The sequence below is a fragment of the Podarcis filfolensis genome, assembly GCF_964270895.1.
Source record: "Podarcis filfolensis genome assembly, chromosome: 3".
Taxonomy (NCBI): Eukaryota; Metazoa; Chordata; class Lepidosauria; order Squamata; family Lacertidae; genus Podarcis; species Podarcis filfolensis.
Window position 1 is genome coordinate 43,813,627 of NC_139606.1, and position 18,893 is coordinate 43,832,519.

General features: G+C 38.5%; 1 protein-coding gene across 3 annotated transcripts in view; it reads right to left on the reverse strand.

Moving 5' to 3' along the window:
• Window positions 1-18,893, reverse strand: part of RNGTT (RNA guanylyltransferase and 5'-phosphatase) — a 118,627-nt gene that overhangs the window by 37,538 nt on the left and 62,196 nt on the right. For 2 of the 3 annotated variants that reach the window (XR_014546838.1, XM_083608375.1), the window contains exon 12: window positions 11,594-11,662. The exons of the other annotated variant lie outside the window; for it this stretch is intronic. Coding sequence is in view for 1 of the 2 variants with exons in the window: in XM_083608375.1 (XP_083464501.1) it covers window positions 11,594-11,662 (69 nt within the window). In the remaining variant the exon portion in view is untranslated. The remainder of the gene's footprint in view (window positions 1-11,593; window positions 11,663-18,893) is intronic. 3 annotated transcript variants of the gene reach the window in all.

Genomic DNA, 18,893 nt, shown 5'->3' on the forward strand with positions numbered 1-18,893 from the left:
TAGATTTGCAGAAAACAAGGGACAAGCTGTTTTAATCACTAGAGGACCTTGTACCCTGATGGCTTCATATTCTTTAAGCACTGTACAGCCTAAATTCAAATAATCTCACAGCGGAAACAAAATCATCCTTTCAAAAAGCATATTCTGGTGTATAATTATGCAATGATGAGTTTTAATTACATTAAATTCATATGCTGAGTTCTAGATTAAAATTGCAAAGGATAAATTTAACCTTGGTTAATTCCACAGGAATAAATTGGTCTTCAACAGGCAAAGAGTTAATATAGAGGGGAACACATGTAACATCCCACTGACACTGCTAAATCATTACATTCGGGAAGATATGGCAGCAATATTTCTTTATAAACCGGGGGAATCTATCTACTATCTACTATAGTTCAGTGATTGGAGCCCAAGATCAAAAAAAGCTCATCTTCGTTTAGTGCCATTCACACACTTTTAGGGTAATACAAGCAACAACAAAAATCTCACTGCTATTTAAGGGTTTGCAGTCTAAATTTTAAAGTGAAGTGAAGACAGAAAAAGGTGTGAGGGGAAGGGTAATAAGGGAAGGATGAGAGGAAATGCAATTCAATGTAATTACGTTTCATTTCAATGGGGGGATGTGGGACACAAAGTTAGCGGCCAACGGCTTTGCAGTAAAGGCTTGTTGTTTTTTTTAAAAAGGAATGGGGGACGTAATACACAGGAGGAAGCTTTGGGGTAAAGGACCCAAAAAAAGAGAATTGGTAGAATTGTTTAAGAAATAAGATATGGAGCAGCTGAGGGCAGGAGAGCTGCCTGACCAAAGGCCTCAAATATAGCTTTATATTCAGCATACCAGACAATTTAGTCCAGCAGCATCTGACAAAGAGAACTGAAGCTCAAACCAGCTGTTTCATGATTCCATCTCAAGGTCTACCTCTATGACAACAAAAATCTAACAAAGCAGTTCTCAAGCTTCCCTCTTCCCACACACCACGGATCATTTGAGACTGGCTGGGGGTCTTCGTAGATCACTTAATGATTTTTGTTTTAGGAATCAAAGCACATGCCTTACTAATACAGTAGAATCATTTATTATGTGTGGGTTTCAGATATGAAAATCATGTACAGTGGTACCTCTGGATGCAAACGGGATCCGTTCCAGGGCCCCATCCGCATCCTGAAGCCAACGCAACCAGCGTGCGCATGTCACGGTTCGTCGCTTCTGCACATGCACCCGACGTCATTTTGAGTGCGCATGCGTGAGCGGCGAAACCCAGAAGTAACACGCAACCCGAAAATGCTTAACCCGAAGCTACTTCAACCCGAGGTATGACTCTATAAACTAACCCTTGGAGCCACCCCGCGGCTAGAGAGTAAAAGGGAGAGAGAAGTCCTAGTACTCCAAGCAAGCAAGACAGAGAGGTTAAAACAGGCATAGGCAAACTTGGCCCTCCAGATGTTTGGGGACTACAATTCCCATCATCCCTGACCACTGTTCCTGTTAGCTAGGGATCGTGGGAGTTGTAGTCACAAAACATCTGGAGGGCCAAGTTTGCCTATGCCTGGGTTAAAAGCTCTTTCTTGCCTTGGGTAAACCAAATGGACCTGACGCAAAAAAGAGATTTTAAGCTCCTGCTTTGCTTGCTAGGCAAGGCTCTCTCAGCGCATCAGCTGTGGAACCCTAAGGCTGATTTGTATGCCCAGAGCTGGCATACTGAGCAGGCCTTGCCCTGCAAGCAAGGTGTATCCCGATCATACCTGGTGCAAAAAAGGCTTTTGAGCTCTCCTCATTGTTTGGATTTAACTTGTGCAATTTTAACCAGACTGTTTTCAACCTTGTATGGTTGAAATTGTACAAGTTAAATGTAAGATGGGATCATACTATATTTCACAACTGTAGTCTTGCCTTTCTAGAGCACCAGACGTGCCTGCTTCTGTGATCAAAGTGTTCTATAACCTTTTCATGGACTGCCTGAATGGAGTTCACAGACCACAGTTTGAGAACCTCTCTAAGACATTCTATAGATGCTTTTCTTCTGTTTCTTTCCTTTTAATGTGTGTTCCTCTGAGGGCTGCTTTAAATGTAACTTTTACCAAGTAGCAGAATAATCAGCACCTGCCATGCTATAAAAAGATCAATTGCTGTGTGTGAAGTTGAATTAAAACTGCTGTGTAAGGTGGATGGCTGGGTCAAAATGGGCCTATTCTGTGAATTAAAATGTTGGCTATTGTCTGTATTCCAAATTATTCTGCCCTCTCTCTTTGATATATACCAAATGATTTTCAAGTTTAATTTCCTTTTGCCTTCCCCTTGCTCTGAGCAACCCTGTCAGACTCCAATGAGTGTGCAATATGGGATAATTATGCTAACAAGATCTGTAAAATGTAATTACCTTTTCCCAGGACAACCTCTGTACTGACGTTCTAATAATGTACACTTACATAAAACTTAAAATGCAGCTGGAAGCTTTTAAACATAAGGAGCTGAGAAGTAATTCCAAATCAAGAAAAAAGGCGTCTCCAGCGTGACTCATGGCAGTAAAAGTTTACATTTTTGTTAATGCTCAAATGACCACTTGACAGAAACCCTGCTAACAATCACTGTGAGCAAACTGTGAGCAAAACAGCTATTTGAAAATGATCTACATGCCTATATAAGATAGTAAACCCCCCCTTTGTTATCTGTTTTCATACACAGAAGAAATTGGTTTAGTTAAAAAGTCTTACTTTTCTTTTGCTACACCTGAATCTAGGTTAATAGTAGTAATAATTTATTATTTGTATCCCAGCCACTCTGGGCAGCTTCCAGCATATATAAAAACATAATGGTTATATTTCCACCAATCAATCTAATTTTTTTCTGGGTTATTAAAATATCTGGCCAAACAAAACCCTAATAGGTATCCAAACTGAATTATTTTGATATAATGCAAAGGGAAAGTTATGGAAATCTACCTGAAGAGCTACAATAATTGCTAAATGTTCATGTCAAAAAACTGATTGTGGATCTTCATGAACATCAACAGGTTTGGAAGGAACGAAGGGATTGGAAAGCAGCAGCTACTAGAGCTGTTTACCAGTCATGCCACCATAGTTCTACAAGTGTACAGGGTCAGGACAATGTCTGGCTTGTGATGCTGATATTTTGGGTGTTCACAAGCGAAATTTGGATGTAAGAGTTTTCATGATCTCTCTAGGACAATACTGTGTTTTAGCGAAAAGCTTACCATCAGGACCTTCAGAAAAGTCATTATGGGACAAACTGTAGGACCCACTGAACATTTCAAATAATTGGACCAAATAACCTAATAAAGGATAATGAACACTGTGGGATGGCTGAAATTAAATTAAATTAATCCTAAGGGTAGTGGTGAAGGAAAAAGGGGTAATATTATTGCATTCACATTTTTTTAAAAAAGCAACCAGTAATTTAATGTCCCTGATCCCTAATCTGAAATGTTATCATCTTGTTCTTTTCCTCTCTATTCCTTCTACAATACAGAAATGCTGAAAAGAAGCAACATAATTGCAAGTTTGTGACTTTTTTGTTCTAGAGAGGAAAGAAAACTGTTAATAGGAAGGAGGAAAGAAAATCTTTACGTGCCAGCATCAATAACCAATATGAAAGCATCATTAACAATATAGAGGATGCACTTATGACAGCAATTAGAATAATTTCAACATATAAGAATTACAAGAGCTGCCAGCAGATTCCTATCACATTTGTCATAATTACCTTTCTAGGAAAACTGTTACCATATAAAGTGGCACCCATATAAATGTACCTAACTACTTCACCTCAAGGTGTCGTTTTTAAAAAAGACAGAGAAAATTAAGATTTTATAGTCTTTTACATCAATTTATTGATTACTTCACAAAACATTGCCTGGCAACACAGTTTAAAGGCTTTCTTTTCTCTAACTCACAACTTTGCAATAAAGCAGAGATTTCAGTTGCATGTCTATCTACCTGTTGGTTTTTTTCTTAAGTTAATACTGAAGAAGCAAATTTACAATTTAATTTTAAAGGAAAAACAAAAGTACAATGCCTGGGTGTCAGAAGTATTCTGTAATATTCCACTGTATTACTTTTGCAGAGCAAAACACACACAAAGGTTTGAGAAGAAATATTCCACCACCCACTATGCATGTCAGAGGACAAAACCCTTTGCAGGTTGAAGGCCTATCAACATTTGCAAGCAAATGTCATGGAAACGAAAGCTCTCTCCATGGTAACATCATCCCTGGAACAGCACCTAGCCACAACAACATCGAACATACTGTGACCTTGTCCCGGAGCATAACATGTTTTTTTTATTCTTCAAACTACTCACAATATTCAACGTGCCTGACAACTGTACAAATTTAATCCATTAAATTTCAAATATGCAAGTTTCAGTCTGAAGCTGAATATACACAAGAGGAAGCTGATGAGCTGTTATAAAAGACAAGTGTGAAGAAAACAAGGTGTTGACAAAAGTTATTTATCCTTGGTCCTTAAAGTATCAAAGCTTCGGTACATGTTTCAGCTCGACTCATAAAGTATACCACCTCTTACACAAGCAAAGTTCAGGGCTCTCTCTGTGGTGCAATACTATAGAGGGGTATGGAATATGGCAATGGGCACAAAATTCACTCCTGGGACTCTCAGCCCCAAACCCTCCCCCACTGTTTTAAAGCCAGTTTCTAGCTGCCATAGCTTTTAAAGGTATGCTTGAAAGTATATGAACAAGGCTTGCTAAAATCTCAAAAATCAGAGAGATGATTCAATAAGATGGTCAGAGGTTGGCTTGAGGTGGGGGGGGGGGGGAGATCTCCAGCATTCTTGTCCTTGCTACCACGACCAGAAAAGCCAGTGTTCTGCAAAATTATTATTATTTTGCAACCACAACTTTCTTCCAGGTTAAAAAAAAACCTAATCTTTATTTGCAGCATTCAACCACTCAATTATTTTTAGTTTACATAATGTCTACATGTGACAGAATTCACATTTTGAGACTTTGGGTTGCCGTGGGACATCATTTCAATTTCTTTATACACATGGATCTAGCAAAGCGATTGTTCCAAAGTTATAAATATCACGAGGATGATGACTTGCTAGAAACTTGCATGTTGTCATCCACAACTTAATAAACTCTTACCTTTCAGGGCTTTTGAAACTACAGAGAACATTTGTTCAATATGTTTATTATCCTTCCTTCTTCGATAATAATAAAAATAACAATAATAAAACCTCAAGGCAGCTTGCACAAGAAATCCATATAGATGAACTAGCTCAATACGAAGATTAGAGCTCAGCTAATGATTTACTATAAATAATTTATGACAAGTTTAGCTCCCTTTCATTTGCAGAATATTCACAACCTGATCAGTCTGCCCAAACATGTTCTGAAATGTCTATGAATATTTTAGTTCTGATATGATGGCAGGTTTTAAAAAGCCAAGTCTCTTGTGATTTACATGACAAATCAACCGAACTGCACTGTATCAATCCTGGTCTGTAACTAGGTGCTCATGCACACACATGTACTCTAGGTGTACTCTAACCATGTTTGGTAAACACATGACGGGGAGCTGTGGGAATAAACAAGCTAGCTCTGCCCCCTGCTTCCATTCTGTGCATAATGCCCACATGTTGCAGGGCAATCTTCTCAAGTGGGGTTCTTCCTGCCCTTGTAGAGGCTCCCTGCACATTTTAGAAACCCACCATCAATCAAAGCCTTAACCAGTCCACACATGAGGATCACTTTCTGCATAATAATGTGCTGCTACAGAATAGACAAGTACGAACCAACTTAGATAGGGAACCTATTGACCCATGTTTACCTGCTTCTTCTAGCTTCCATCCAGAAAGACAAAACTGTTGTCTACAGCCAAGTCCTACAATATAATCACATCTGTTCAGATCCTGCTCTGGAGGGTAGGACTCAAACCGATGGCTTGAATTTACAAGAAAGGAGATTCCAACTAAACATCAGAAGGAACTTTCTAACAGTAAGAGCTGTTTGACAGTGAAACTTGCTTCCTTGAAAGGTGATGGACTCTCCTTCCTTGGAGGTTTTTAAACAGAGGCTGGATGATCATCTGTCATGCATGCTTTAGTTGAGATTCTTGCACTGCAGGGGGTTGGACTGGATGACCCTTGGGTCCCTTCCAATTCTACAATTCTGTAATTCTCTGATAAATTCCCCAGCACCCCAATTCCACTTGACCTCTTTCCTTTACTGTGGGATGTTCTTATCACTAGAAGCACTATAGCACAGAAAACTCAAAAAGTATTATCAGTGGCAGCAATAAAACATAAAATAGCATGTTTCTGGGAAACTAATGCCATCTGTAGACATGCTGCTTCCTGAACAATGTTAAAAATGCTAATGATGTTCAAGTTTTCAGTACCACTGAGAACCTTATTATAACAGCAGAAAATATCTACTAAAGTTGTATGTCTAAAATGTCTCAAGTTATGGTACAAATATGTACCATGGGTGTTAATATTCAGTATATGGTGAGAAATATAAGCTTGAATGTTTTCTCTTTATTTTTAAAATACATTTTTAGAAAAGAGTTATTGGCAAGACTTCAATTTAGGTTTGATACAAAAACCACTGTGTGACCCTAGATTCTAGGGGAGTCCCTGCTCCACAGGAACTGAGTATAAGATTGACTGGTAGCACATTTGTATGTGTATTGGGAACATTTATAACATCCCAGTGCAATGTATAAGGTACCCTTACTCCCAACCAATAATAAAAATTCTCCCATTTATATTGTGTTTGCCTGTCTTCATTTTTTCTTTAAACAGCTCTTCATATAAAGGAGTCATACATATCTGCATAGGACATTAATCAATTGACACTGATTGCAGGCAGTGGGTATTACAGTGATATCAATATTAAATAATAATAATGCAAGGACATCTACTTCTAATAATGGTAAGTAAAGCCAAATCTTAGCTTTGCATGCACAGTTTCTAATTAACATTATTGAAAAATCTCTTGCCAGCTCACATAATAGTTTTCTTTAAAATCATAAAGAACTAAGAAACATAGAGCACCAATTATACCCTAGGAGGTGGTTTAGGGGAAATTGCTTCTGTGGTGTAGCACAAAACATAACCTTTTGGAGCCATATAATAGATTATTAACCGGTACAATCTGAAGTGCACTTTTACAATGCGGCACACTGATGAATTTGCCCTGCTTCATTTGGTATGATGTAAATAACTAATAGGTCATTATGGATTCCAGCTAGCTGAGACTGTTAAAGAGTATTATAAAATATTTGTGGCTTAAAACTAACTTTATTCCTTTGCTCCTTTAAATGTATTTAAAAGTGCTGTGAAAGATTTTCTACTCAAAAGTACAAAGAATTTGAAGGCATATTGAAATTTACTCGCTTATTTCTGGATAATACAGCTAGTTTAATTTAATGAGATGTTGGTTAAAAAGAAAAATTAGGAAAATGCACCATTTTAAAGTTTGTGCTAATTAAATGTATTTAAAAGAAATCCTAGATACTGAAACCCTAAAATAACCAAAGGTCAAAAAATGTATTTTGAAACTCGTTCCCGATTAACAACAACAACGAAAAAAACTTTCATTACAGAATGCACATTTCTAATTCATCTTTCTCTATATGGAGTCAGAAATCACTTTAGGAAAGCTTTATAAATGAAAATAAGCTGTCTTCCCTTTTCAGAGGAAGTCAATAATGCTTCTATGCAGTAGGTAAATCAATTTTGCAGAGACTGCTTACTTAAATATCAAGTGGCCTCAAAAGCCCAAAAAGACATCCCACAGAAGGCTGTAATTTCCAAAGCAGCTAGCTTAAATAATTTTCCTTAAGAGTAAGCATTTTGAGTTTCTCTGACCGGTACCATTTTAAAAGAAGCAAAGATTTCTGAAGTATCGGTTTGAACAAAAAAAGGATAACACTTGCAAAAGGGGCATGTGAATGTGAATTTATAAATCTGCAGTATTGCTTAGATTGAAAAATGCTCCAATAGTAAAAACTACCACGAAATTGGTACAATTTTCCCTATAAGAAAGATTGTAGATTTATAAATAAGTTTGCATTCTCATTGCAGACATAGCCATTTTAAATGTCTACGCTCTCCAAACAAGTGGCAGAGCAGAGAAAAGTGATGAGCAGAATAAAAGCAAAGGGTCTGAAAAAGAAAAGAGAAGAAGAAATAGAAAGGAAGTAGCATCTCATTTTCTGTCCCCACAGTGCATATTAATGTCAACTATGTGCACATTGCAGGCAGGATAGCTTTAAGCATTTCCCTTTGCTATAATCAAGGCACTTGGCATATTTTAAATGCTATCAGAAATATCTCTGTACAGTGGTACCTCAGGTTAAGTACTTAATTCGTTCTGGAGGTCTGTTCTTAACCTGAAACTGTTCTTAACCTGAAGCACCACTTTAGCTAATGGGGCCTCCCGCTGCCGCCGCACCACCGAATCACGATTTCTGTTCTCATCCTGAAGCAAAGTTCTTAACCTGAAGCACTATTTCTGGGTTAGGGGAGTCAGTAACCTGAAGCGTACGTAACCTGAAGCGTATGTAACCTGAGGTACCACTGTACTCTGATAAGGCTATACAGTGGTACCTCTGGTTACGAACTTAATTCGTTCCGGAGGTCCGTTCTTAACCCGAAACCGTTCTTAACCTGAGGCGCGCTTTCACTAATGGGGCCTCCTGCTGTCGCCGTCGCACGATTTTCGTTCTCATCCTGGGGCAAAGTTCGCAACCCGAGGTAACTACTTCCAGGTTAGCGGAGTTTGTAACCCGAGGTACCACTGTATATAAAATAACAGTACTGGGATGGTCAAACTGTAGTTCAGGGGTCACATGTGGTTCTTTGACCAATCTAACTGTAGCTCTTGAGCCAACAAGGTTGTCTGTGCATTTTGGACTTCCTGGCACCCTCCCTGGCACATAAGGCATCCCCTGCCCTCTGCAACCACTTGGGCTGTGAGTGCCATTGGGGGTACAGGGGAAGTCTCAGGAATTCAGCAGACAGAAAAGGTAATTTAAGAGGCAGGCAGTGGGGGGGGGGAATACTATACATGGGGAGGGACGAGAATGCTGAAGTAGCATGGGGTGGGGGAGAGAAGCAGCTGCCTAAAGATGTGGAAAGGAGCAGAATGTCACTGGCTGCTAAAGACTGCCGGGGTAGTATGAACACCATAGAAAGGGAAGAAATGAAAACAAGCCCAGGGAAGAGAAAAAAAGAGGAGTCTATCAAGGCCTGGAAAGGGGTAAGCAGTAAATCAGTGTTGCTCATGGTCACCATGCAGGAGTGAGGCCCAGTTTATGGGGCCTTCCCCAATTCATCCACCACCCATGATCTGCAGGCCACACCTAGAAAGGGGGAATATTACTCTGCTCTCTACAAGGGCTTTTCAAAGGGCATTAAAACATACAGGAGAGAATTAATCTGCACCTACCCTAGAACTTTCCCTTCCACACATGGCATTAAGGAGGCGTTTGTCTCCCTCCTTCCAAGTTAAAAAAAAAACCTTAATCTTTATTTGTAGCATTCAAAAAGGATCTTGTGTAACTATTTCTGCAGGAAATGAGCTGGACCCACCTCACCACCCTGCAGTAACATTTTCTAATTTGATGATGGAGTTTGCAGTGGCATCTAATCCTAATTCATGCAAGAGTCTTGGGAAATGCCATTTATATACGTAAAGTAGCTTTAAGCATAATATTATCAAGATGTAAAAAAAAAGCAAGTATGAGGAAGAAAATCAAAATTTAAGCCAGAATGGAAGATATTGTATTCAATGTTAAAGGAGGCACAGCCCTGTGAAATGTATCATCACAATAAAGGAAGCAACTTGAAATCCCACTATGATCAAATAACAAAAAAAAGGTTTTATCTGAATGCCTTCCTGGATCACAGTTAAGGAGAAATAATCTAACCACATTAAAATTAAGCAGTCAACAAACCTGACTTTCTGCATTCATTAGAGTAGCTGGCCAAACTGAAATCAGCTGATAATATTGTATATCAATCTAAAAATGAATTAATGTTTAACTACTGTGTAAAGGTTGTGCACATCTTGTGGCTCTCAAACTTTTGATGGTTGGCATCTGTGGCTCAAAAGGTCTGAAACTTTGGCCACAGTGGTAATCTATAGTTCACAAGATCATGTTGGCAATGTGGGCTCTTGTGTTTAGATGGACTTTGTACATGGGAAAGGATATAGACCAGAGAATAATACAACAGCACAAAATTACCCAATTTTCTATGGTGGATTTCCAAAGTTTTAAAGATTTGTACACTTGAAAAGCAACATTTATACCTACAAGAATATCCAGAAACAGGATGAAAAAGATACACTAAGAGCCTTGTGTCTTCTAAAGTTTTAAACATCACATGATTAGCATTTGCAATCACTAATACATATTGATATTAAAAAGATGGACAAGATGTTTCAAAACTGTCACTGAAAATCAAAGACAGATGCAGCATCTTGAAATATATATGTGGGATGGGGGGTTTCCAAAAGACTAATTTTTCATTGGTTATTTAAACACAGTGACCTAATATGGGTTCACTATGTGTTACAACTTATGGAAAATAATATGAGAGATCTGGCTACTATCTTTGGGCTACATAGGTCAGACTGAATGCCAATGGTGCTCCAACACTACAAAAGGCTGTACAGTTATCATAAATCCAGACTTACCTAACTCAAGGTGTCATATAGTTAAAATACTCTCTATTATTATTCTAGCTATAGCTAACACATTAAAAGCAGAAGGACAGCTCCATGCTACTGTCTACTGTACAATGTCTACTACAACAGAGAATTAACATTTTTCTCTTACAAATGTTCTCTGCAGCAAAGTCCATAAGATAAAAGAAAGAAACTACTTACTATTAACTTGTATGGAAACTGGGGTTTAACACCAAAGCTAATGACATAAATGTCAATTTTTTTATTCATGTTCTACACAGGTTTATGGGTGATAAACATGCCCTGTATTTAGCCTATTCAAAGTCACCACAATTTGAGGAAAGGAAAGTAGTATTACTACTGCTTCCTTTTCACATTTGTTCCATATAATTACCCTTTCTGTTGCTTTTCTGTATATTTAACTGCCAAGTCAATACGGATGCCATTCTTTATCCCATTAACAAGAATGTCTTTTTGCAGGAAAATTTCCACAATTCAGAAATAAAATAGTAAGCAAGATTTGTACATTTTCATTCAGTGCCAGCTTTTATTTTATCCTTTAAGATAATTTACTCAAACACATTCAATCAAATATTGATAAAGATAGAAAAGTACAAGCAATGTGCTCAAATATTCATGGTCTTTGTATTAAGAAGTGCTTGCGGAAAACTAGTAATTTGATAAATTTTTGTGAAGATTTCAAGATAGACACAGGATACTGCATATCTAAGCCAATGGATTCTTCAGAAAGCCAAAAAGAATGGATTTTAGGGTCAAATAAATAAATATTTGCTTAAATATTTTTCTGGCAGTGAATGATGAAATTCTCAACAGCACAAGTTGATGAAACCCCCCGCCCCATAACGAAACCATTATACAGTGATTTAAAAAGTCAAAATCATGGCAACTTACTCCTACAGGCTGAAAAATTAGTCCGTCCACTTCATGACTGACTTCTCTAGCAAAATTTCCCTCAAGAAGCTGTAAAAAACATCAAAGAGTTATTTGGTTTTACAATAACAAGAATAGTAGCCATGCCAAAAAATAAGACATAGACATCTACATCAATGCAATAAAGCATTTACTGGAAAACACTGGTTTCCAGCATCTACTACTTGCTTCTCATTAAATAAACAAACAGGTACGTTTAGAAGATAAGCAGAACAATGAAAGCCATGAACTACTGTAATTACTTTTTTCCTAAAGTTCGCACGCTGACGATTGCACTGCAAGAAGACATACGGCCAATTCAGACTCAACAATCCTCCATAGATAAAGCACATCTTATTAGACATTGAACAAGCCTTGCAACCAAATGCCCTGATCTCGCCTCCATGAGAGGCAGCCGGCAATAGTCCTGGATGATTCCAAGGAAAATGCATAGGAACCATTTTACAGATTAACTGTCCCTATATGGGTTGCATTATTTCCCCCTGATTTCACGTGAATGATTGCTGTGTCCAAACATAATAGTAAACAATGATGATTTACTATTAATAACTTCTCCCAGCCATGCCACTCATAGCACACTAACGTGGCCAATGTGTTCTCCTTTTTATAAGTCATCTTGCTTTTGAATATCCTTCCCAACACCACATATTTTTTTTATTCCTGTTAGCTTGTGTAACTTGGAAGCTTTTATTTGTGAAGATTTTATTATGAAACCCACAAATATTTGGGATAGAAGTCTGTTGAGGTGAACATTTTGTTATTAGTGGTTTTATATGATGCCCTCAAAACAAGTCCCTGGAGACAAAAATTACTTCTCAGCAATCTGTGGGATGAACAGAACTCTTAAAACCTAGCCCTCATCTGAACTGAAGAATATTTCCATTTTTAAAAAAACACACCATAGACTACTGATCTTATTCTGCAAAAGATGAAAGGTGAACACCCATGGCAATGCTAAAAAAATACACTAAAAACTAACTTACTTTCCTCAAAGATTTTGAAAAAATACTAAAATGGCCTCACAAAGCATAATTGATTCAGTAGCTTGCTGATTTAAAGCATACATATAAGGTCACATTAAGGAATATGTCAGTTTGAACCACTGAGCTCAAATGAGCAGGGCTTAAATATACACTCTGTCTCCACCTATCTGAATTCTGAAAGTTTTATAGGGGATATACACATTTTCTAAAACTTTAAGGATGGTAGACTGAAGAGGATGAGGATGCTTTTCAGTGCATTTGAAGATGGGAGGCAAAACTAACCTGGCATCTGGCAATAGATTATAAAATAATCCTTGCAAAGATACATAAATGTGATACAATTTTTTGTTCCAGTGATTACGATATGGTATTTTAAATTAAATAAATAAATATAAGACAAAGATAAACCAGGCAATGATTATTGGGACATCTGGGGTGAGCCATAGGATTTGGTCAGCTTCCCCACCCCAACAGACCATTTTGACAGGTGGCCGGGTCCACCCACATGTACATCTCCTGACATCACCATGATGTCAGGTGGACCAACTTCAGCTATCCCAGCCAAGTTTCCAATTTTGTTACAGGTAACTCTTTGGTATTCAGAGATGGCCTGAGCATTAGACACCATTTTCCTTATGTGTGTTGCCTCTCTCTCATATTCAGTTCCTTAATTTACCAGTGAGTTCTGAGCAGCAGAGATAAAGCGGCTGGAATACAGGTAGATGAAGACACCAAGCACAACCAAATACAAGTAAGAGTTTTTCATACCTTAAAAGCAGGATAAAAATCTAACTTCAAACAAAATAAACAAAGAACAGCAGCAGCAATTTTTAAAAATAAAACCCTGTTGTATTTCTCCAGTTAAGATAGACATAGAACGAAGCAACTGCAGCATTTCCAGCCTTTGTAACAAATCAGAGTGAAAAACGGCTGCATTCTCCGCTACTTTTGGTCTTTTTTCTTGAGAGGAGGAAAAGCGAGATAGTACTCCTATTTCGACGACAAGACTGAAGCCCCTACCCCACGCTGCCCCCAGAGAGCTCCTTGCTGAGGTAAAATTTCAACTAGTGACTTGCCGGTCCACAGCCCCAACCTGCAATGTAATTACTGTCTCTGGCCAGTTTTTTCAACATACTAGGTCAGGCTGGCTGTTGGAGAGAAGGAAAGTTCACTGTACAAAACTCTAAAGATAGCACAATGTTATTATCACTAACTATAAATTGCAACATAATTGTGTGGTTTTTTCCTGAAAAAAAGGAAAACAGTATGAAACTGCTGCTCACTAATAGCATCAGCTCACTAATTACTATCCATGATTCATTAGAAGCATTCCAAACCTGATTAATGTCAGGTCAAGTTTAACATATGACGGGGTTTATTAGTAATGCTTTGCTATCCCACAGCTTGTCAGTCTTTCACAGCGAGCACCATCTGTTACATGTAGAAATAAGTCAGAACACCGGTAACTCTGACTTACTGCTAGTCACTAATGTATGCTTTCAAAGTTGTCCAGGACACTTAAACTAATAACATTTGACAGCATTAGAAAGCATGTCTGACATATGTTTGCTTGCTTTAAAGGCTATTCTTACTACTGCATCTTCTTTCATATAAATTGCATATGATTTCATATAACAATCATGAGAAATGAAACATGCCTGATCTTACAAGCCTATGTTGTTATTATTATTATTATTACTAACTATATATGAATCACACTCAGCATGTTCCAAGCAATTATAAAACATTGTATCAGAGCAGTGTTCAATATACAGATCTGGTTTTCATAATCAACAAATAATCCTAAACTGTAGACCTGGATTTCCAGAATGATGAAACTGCAAATCTAGGAGCATTCCCCACAGTCTCTTTAGTCAGTGCCCTGAGGCAAAATGGTCTCTGCCCAAATGCACCCCTCCCAGATGGACCCTGCAGCCTCTATATTTACATCTCAAAAAAGGTTCTTTCTCGTCCTTGATCTTATAAAAGGGGGAGTTATCAACTGCTCAACTGTTCTTCAGAAACTTTCAAAATAATTATCTAACAGAGCAATCCTAAATTTATCTACTCATGAGGAAGTCTCACCAATTTTACAATAGGGTGTCCTCTCAGTTGGGTATATACAGAATTGTAGCCTAAACAATTGCAGCCTAAAGAGAATGGACACCTTTTTATCACCGATTTTTTAAATGGCACATCAGTTGAAATCCAGGCAACAGAAGTCACATGTTACATTAAACCTGAGAGCAAAAGGGATTAAGAATATGGGTACCTTGTTATATTTAACGCCTTCAAGAAATTATCCCCCATACATGTAGTGAGAATATATTCAAGTTTAAACTGAGTGCGCAATTACATTATTAAATTCAGAGCGATAATTCAGTGCCTTGGTGTGTTATTCTTTTAAAAGGTAAAATTCTTCCATTAATTTCCCCAAGATGGTTTCAAGTGCTACTCAAATAAGAAAACCAAACATGTTTTGAGATGATTTTGCTGTAAGATGTTGGAGAACACTTCAAAAGGAAGTAAGATACTTAGGGCATAAAGCACCATTTCAAAGAAAATCTTTTTCGGAATTTCATTACTGTGTATTCCAAACATATCAATCAGAATCAGACAATGCCTGCTTTTGCCCATTCACATTACAAGGACAAACAACAGCGAACCTCAGGCTCTTGCACTCTTCCTTCCTACTCTAGCACAGCTGCAAGGAAGAGGCTAGAAACTTCACTTCTGCTTCATATTAAATGCACCTTTTCATGACATCCGGACCCAGACAAACTGTGGTTAAATTATGGCTTGGCTGGAACCAGCAAAGATGTCCCAGTTTATGCTGGGCCTTACAGACCTTACTGTATTGCTGGAGGAATTCTCCTGTGGGTTTACTCATGTTTGGTTGTTGCTTGCATCAGTAGCTGGCAGGATAAGTTAGGAGTGAGACATGGGAGACTCCTCTGCTGCAGTAGGGACAAAACTGGTAAGCTGCCAAATACTTGCGGTGTGGTTCGTATAGCCTGGTTTCTTTGTGCCATTATGACTCTACCAGTAATGCCAAAATTCAAAGCAAATTTTGAAAATAACCCACCAATTTCATATACTGTTTAAAAGCAACAAGAAAAAGGGGCATCTTGGCAGTCTGGAGGTGGTAAACATGCTGGTTTGGAGTAAGAATGCAATAATAATAATAATAATAATAATAATAATAATAATAGTAGTAGTAGTAGTAATAATAATAATAATAATAATAATAATAATAATAATAATAATAACAGCAGCTCTGTTCATCGCCTATCCTGTACTATTCCTGGGTACAAGTCCAGCTTTGTTGATCTGCTTTTTCACTTCTTTAGTTGAGTATTGTAGTCTGAGGAATACATGATGTGAATTCTCAAGTTTGTGTTTCTGTCCAATGTCTCTGAGGAAATACAAATGCCGTTGTAAGGACTGAATGCAAACAATGGCTTTTGTGATATGCGCTGGGTAGAAGCTGGAAGCATGTAGGCATGTGTAGTGCTCAGCAAGGTTTCCATTTTCAGGTGGTGCTTGTCTGTCCATTATGTAGTTGCACAATAATGTCCACTAAATGAAATAGTTCAGAGATTGGGAAACCTTTTCAGCCTGAGCTTCTAGGCAACCTTCCAGAGGTGGCAGGCCAGTGGGGGGCAAGGCCAGAAGCAAAGGTGAGCAAGAAATCCTAATTTACTTGCATAGTCCTCTCTTCCTCCATCCAAGGAAACAAGAAACATTATCAAAGTTCAAGGGCACATTTTAGCCAGGCAAAAGCACTCGAGGAGAGTGCAAAGCAGGGGCCAGTGAGGGATGTGGTATGGGGAGAAGCCAGACAGAGATGCCTAGAGGGCTGCATTCTGCCCTGAAGTCTGAGACTTCTGGTCTAGCTGGCGGTGGTGGGGTGAAACTTATCAAAATCCTGGTGGAACTTCTCAAATATCTCCTGTCCATATGCACAGATGATAAAGAAGTCATCAATACAGTGGTACCTCGGGTTACATACGCTTCCGGTTACATACGCTTCAGGTTACAGACTCTGCTAACCCAGAAATAGTGCTTCAGGCTAAGAACTTTGCTTCAGGATGAGAACAGAAATCATGCTCCGGCGGCGCGGCAGAAGCAGGAGGCCCCATTAGCTAAAGTGGTGCTTCAGGTTAAGAACAGTTTCAGGTTAAGTACGGACCTCCGGAACGAATTAAGTACTTAACCCAAGGTACCACTGTATATCTTTAGCAGAGGAAACGCTTTTAGAGGCTGGAGGTGAGAAGCATTGATCTAAGTCCATGCCCTTGTGGAGAACTTCAGCACCTTCAAGGGACAATCCTCTAGCAGCCTCCCTCATGGTATGCTCCGCTATGCTGCTGGACTAGTGAACTGCAATGGGAGGCATCTGGTTCCTCACGCACCCATGGAGTCCAGAATCTGGCCCTGCAGGCTCTAGTGGTACAGGAGCTTCTTCTGGGTATTCCTGTCTAACAGACTCAGGTACTTAGTAACCAAGTAAAAGAAATATGACCAATAAAAGCCTTAAAAAAGTCTATTCAGATAAAATACAGGTCTTACAGATTCCAGCCCATTAAAAGATACCCAAAACACTTCAAATTAAAGGCCAGAAGTCTGGATATAGAGGGAAGTCCATGTTCCAAGTTTATTACACAAGAGAGATAACTAAATCCTTATTTGATACCAAGCAGATAATTAGTTACTTTGCATAATAACTGATAATTTGACTCAATACATAAAAGAATAAAAAGTATGTTGGCTTGACAATATTGGGTTGGTGAAGTCATATACTTGTCTGAGCATGCTTAGCATTCCCTCCCCTTATGGTTTTGTTCTATAGGCTACTTTTAAAATGAGGCTGCATTTTAAATTGTATTTTAACCTGTAATTTAAATTGGTTGGGGTTTTTTTTTGTTTTTGTTTTTTGCCATATTATGTTTTTACTGTAACTTTACTGGTGTTAGCCGCCCTGAGCCCAGCTCTGGCCGGGGAGGGCGGGGTATAAATAAAAATCATTATTATTATTACTACATTATCCTAAAGACAACCCTGCTTCCCTTTCCTTTTATCAGGTAACTATGATGTGTGTCGGTTTTGCTTATATTACTCATTAATGAACCTTAAATAAAAATATAGGAATCTATTTCCAGCCTAGGTTAGCATCAATGGAACTTAGAAAGAGAAAGAACTCTAGGTCACAGCAACCCTATCCACTGCGGCAGAAGACAGAAAGGCCAGAGGACAGTTGGCCAGGCTGCCGGGGGAAGCAGCAGAGGATGGAAGATGCATAGTGTGCACTGTTCAAAGGAAGAATGGACCAGGAGTGTGGACAGCTGTTAGGACAGGAAACAGAAGAGTAAACGGGGGTGGGGGGGAGAGCAGCCATTAGAAGACAACTAGGAAGAAACAACAGAAGTGGGGGCAGTTCACTGTGATACAAGACAACCATGTGTGGCTTGCCAACTTGGAAACATCCCTGCTCTAGCGTAGTTTATTTAGGCTTGGAAAGATTGCTGTTGGTGATGTTAATCATGATCCAATCAAAGCCATTTTTTCAACAGAAACTTGAAATCAAAACATTATTTTCGATGAAGCAGGAACTATGCAAAAGGAAAGGGTAGTGAAAGAATGCATTAAAGGACAGAGCAATGGAAAGACTTAAAAGCATAGCAGAACAGTATTGATTTTAATCCTAGGTGCATATCTTCTAGTTTTCTTGAGAGCAACTGGACAAAATAAAGGAGTAAGAAAAGCAGAAATATTGAAAAAGGGAAGGCAGAGAGAGGAGAGAAAACAGGAGAAGATGACAAATAGGGCAAAAAACAAGAAGGAACAGATGGAGCTGGAAGAAGGGCAGGGAGAATAATAATGCCAATTCTGGCAGGAAACAGAGGGCTGATAGGTGAGGTGATTCAGTCCTTCCTGAAGGCATGGAAAATGAAAACAAAACTGAAAATCAAACAAAGAAAAGGGGTCACAGTTTTGGCAAAAAAAATATATCACCAGATGGTGTCAATTGTTTCTCCACCTAAATATGGAGCTTGGAAGCATCCAGCAAATACACACATTTCTCCACATCTCTTCTCATGTAATTTTACTTCTATTCCCTATATGCTGCATTTTTCACTTTACACTGATGGATTGGAGTCCCCCAAAGTAGCCTTCCAACTTATATTAATTACAGTTAATTCAAAATGTATGAGACTGGAATTTCATCATTTAAAACCTCTCCCTACACTGTTAAGAGCTAGAGGACAGAACATTAT